At 61.8% G+C, this 2,890-nt stretch overlaps 1 protein-coding gene across 1 annotated transcript in view; it reads left to right on the top strand.

Moving 5' to 3' along the window:
* The window catches only part of ASRGL1 (asparaginase like 1), a 10,996-nt gene extending 8,808 nt beyond the window's left edge, over window positions 1–2,188 (top strand). Inside the window, exons 3-5 of the mRNA XM_023747557.1 lie at window positions 626–744; window positions 1,482–1,592; window positions 1,970–2,188. Of these exons, the coding sequence (XP_023603325.1) occupies window positions 626–744; window positions 1,482–1,592; window positions 1,970–2,181 (442 nt within the window). The 3' untranslated portion in view covers window positions 2,182–2,188. The remainder of the gene's footprint in view (window positions 1–625; window positions 745–1,481; window positions 1,593–1,969) is intronic.
* The last annotated feature ends 702 nt before the right edge of the window (window positions 2,189–2,890 follow it).

Genomic DNA, 2,890 nt, shown 5'->3' with positions numbered 1-2,890 from the left:
GCCCCGGCAGCTCCAGGGGAGGGACAGCCCGCAGGACACCCACAAAAGTGCCCACACCTCGCTCGCTGCAGGATCTGGGGGGGGGGGGCGTGTGGCTACTGTGCAACTCCTTCAGCGTTTTTTTCTGGGGGGGTGTATAACAAAAATGGTCGGGGGGAAATGACCATATCTTCGTCTTTTACAGCAAGCTCCTGGCAACGGGAAGGGGGGGGGCGGGGGGGCCGGGGAGGGCAATCAGGCAGCCTCGGCAGCACCTGGGGAGAGTGGTCGGAAATGGAAATTCGGTCATAGAAAACACAGGGTTTCCGCTCCCACGCTGTATGGGGAATTCCGGGGAGGGGGGAAAGGGGAGAGGGAGGGGGACGGGAGGAGGGAGGGAGTGAGGGGGAAGGGAACGGGAGGGGGAGGGGGAAGGGGAGGGAGGGGGGACCCAAGGAATTGTTCATCGCACTCAAGTCTGAGCTGCACTGTCACCTTAGCTTTCCCTGCCGGCTCCTGAGTCAGGAGCGTGGGGATCCGTGTGTCCCGTTTGCCATTTGCAGGCAGCGTGGGCCTGGGCAGGCACTGAGCTGCGTGGTGCCCGTCTTCACGCTGCCACTTTTTCTTTTCTGTTTACTTTTTGCAGACACTTGGGAACGGTGGGCGCTGTTGCCTTGGACTCCAAAGGAGACGTGGCCTACGCCACCTCGACGGGGGGCATCGTGAATAAGATGGTTGGCCGAGTGGGGGACTCGCCCTGCATAGGTAGTGCTGCCGGAGGACTCCCCCCACCATTTCCTTCCCGTCATCAAGTTCACGTTCGCTCACTGCTCCCTTCCCCTCCCCTCCCCTCCCCTCTCCTCTGGGAGCCGAAGCGGTTGGGGGGGTCGCTGGGGTGCTGCATGACCCAAGAGTCGGGGTGACACGAGGAGGGAGATGGAGATCAGGAAGCTGGAGGTGCCCCCAAGCTACCCACCGTGCCGCCCTCTTCTCTCCAGCTCTAGTTTCCGGATCCATAGACTTAGCCCCGAGTGTTAAATACGCCGCCCTCTGCCCAGGCACGGGCGCAAATTAGCGAGAAAGCAGAGAGCTGGCGGGCGCGGTCATTAGATTTGAGTGGCACCAGAGGGATGCACCGCTCGCCACAGAAATGTTAGATTAAAACGTGCCCCATGAGGACTGGAGCCGGTTCCCTCATTCCCAGGAGGGGGTGGTGGGGAGGGGGTGCAGACTGGGGGGTGTGGGGCAAAGGAGGAGCTGTCCTGGTGTAGCTGCCCCAGGCCTCCCCTCCCCTCCCCTCCCCCACCCCGGCTCCCTGCATCCTCCTGATTTCAGGGCGGTCACAGGTGCTTACTGGTCCACCTTGACATCCCAAGGTCATGGCCCCTCCTCTGACCTTGTCTGCGCTCTGGGACTTGACATCGATGTAGCTTTAGATTCGGACTGTGTGTGTGAACGGCCTCACTCTCGCTCAGGCAGAACCCCTCCTTCCCTCCGAGCAGGATCCGGCGGCTACGCCGACAATGACATTGGAGCCATTTCAACCACGGGGCACGGGGAGAGCATCCTGAAGGTGAACCTGGCCAGGCTCACTCTCTTCCACGTGGAGCAAGGTACGCGGACCGAGGCCGCGCCGTCTGCGGACGGACGGACGGACGGACGGACGGACGAGTGAACAGAAGCTGCTTGTAAATAGATGGGGACAGGCCTCCCCCCTTTCTCCTTTGCTGCGCTGGTTGCTTTCAGCTTGTTAGCAGTACTGTCCGCCGCCTGTAGGGGGCAGCGGCGGCTCGGAGCCTGGGTGGGAGAAAGGGCCCCGGCTCAGAGGAAGGAGGGCCTTGCGTGGGGACCGTGGGGACGTCCCTCTTGGGGGCACTCAGACAGACATGGTCTGCCAAGAATCTCTGGTTTTCACACCGCAAATGATTCTTCCATCAGATTCCGTCGGAAGTAACTGACGCGCCGTTTCTCAACCTGCCCCTGTTTTCAGGAAAGACATTAGAGGAGGCTGCTGAGGTGTCGCTGGGTTACATGAAGTCGAAGCTCAAAGGACTAGGGGGTGTCATCTTGGTCAACAAAGCAGGAGACTGGGCGGTCAAGTGGACCTCGGAGTCCATGCCCTGGGCGGCCGCCCAGGCGGGCAAGCTGCACTGCGGCATTGACCTCAACGCGACCAGCATCACTGACCTTGACCTGCTCTGAGCCCACTCCCCCCACCACCACCCACCGCCCCGCCCGCCCCCCAAGACTGTATCCAGGTGCCAGCCTGCAGGTAAAGTACAGGTTCCTGGCGTGGAGACTTAGCCTGAAATTAGAGCTGGAGATGGAAAACTACAGTCTGTCCCGCCTTTTGTCGCCTTGCTCAGTAAGTAGGTGGCTGCTGGGTGCAGGGCGGGTTCCGGAGGATGAGACGCCCACAGTGACGTCCAAGTAAGACGAGCGAATGTCTTCTGGAACAGTTGCCAGGGTTCTCGGTGAGGAAGGAGAAACGCAGAAGCGTAGCCCAACAGAAACCGCCCTTGGAATTGGGGGACCCGCCCCCGAAGCGGCAGGCTTCCCCGCCCAGGGTGTGCACGTTCTGAGGGGACATGAGGGGCGAGGTGGGAAGGAGAGAGCCGGGGGAGGCGTCCGAGAGCCAGACCGAGCAAGCAGAGCCCGTGGGCGAAAGTATAGTGGGGCCGCACAAAGGTCGGGTGGCAGCAACCACGGGGCTCCGGACAGCACTGGGCAAGAGACACCCTGGGGGGGGCGGGGAGGGCGGGGGCGGGGGGGGGGGGGGGGCTGGTTTTCCTAAGGAAGTTCCGATCGCCCCGGACTCACTGATATAGAGGTTTCCAGTTACGTTCAAAGGACCTGCGGTAACCCCTAGCGCCCTCATCTGGGGATGAAAGTGATCACGGGCCGGTCTGAG

Source organism: Myotis lucifugus, unplaced genomic scaffold (genome assembly GCF_000147115.1).
Source record: "Myotis lucifugus unplaced genomic scaffold, Myoluc2.0 scaffold_906, whole genome shotgun sequence".
NCBI lineage: Eukaryota > Metazoa > Chordata > Mammalia > Chiroptera > Vespertilionidae > Myotis > Myotis lucifugus.
This window is presented reverse-complemented; position numbering and strand designations above follow the sequence as displayed.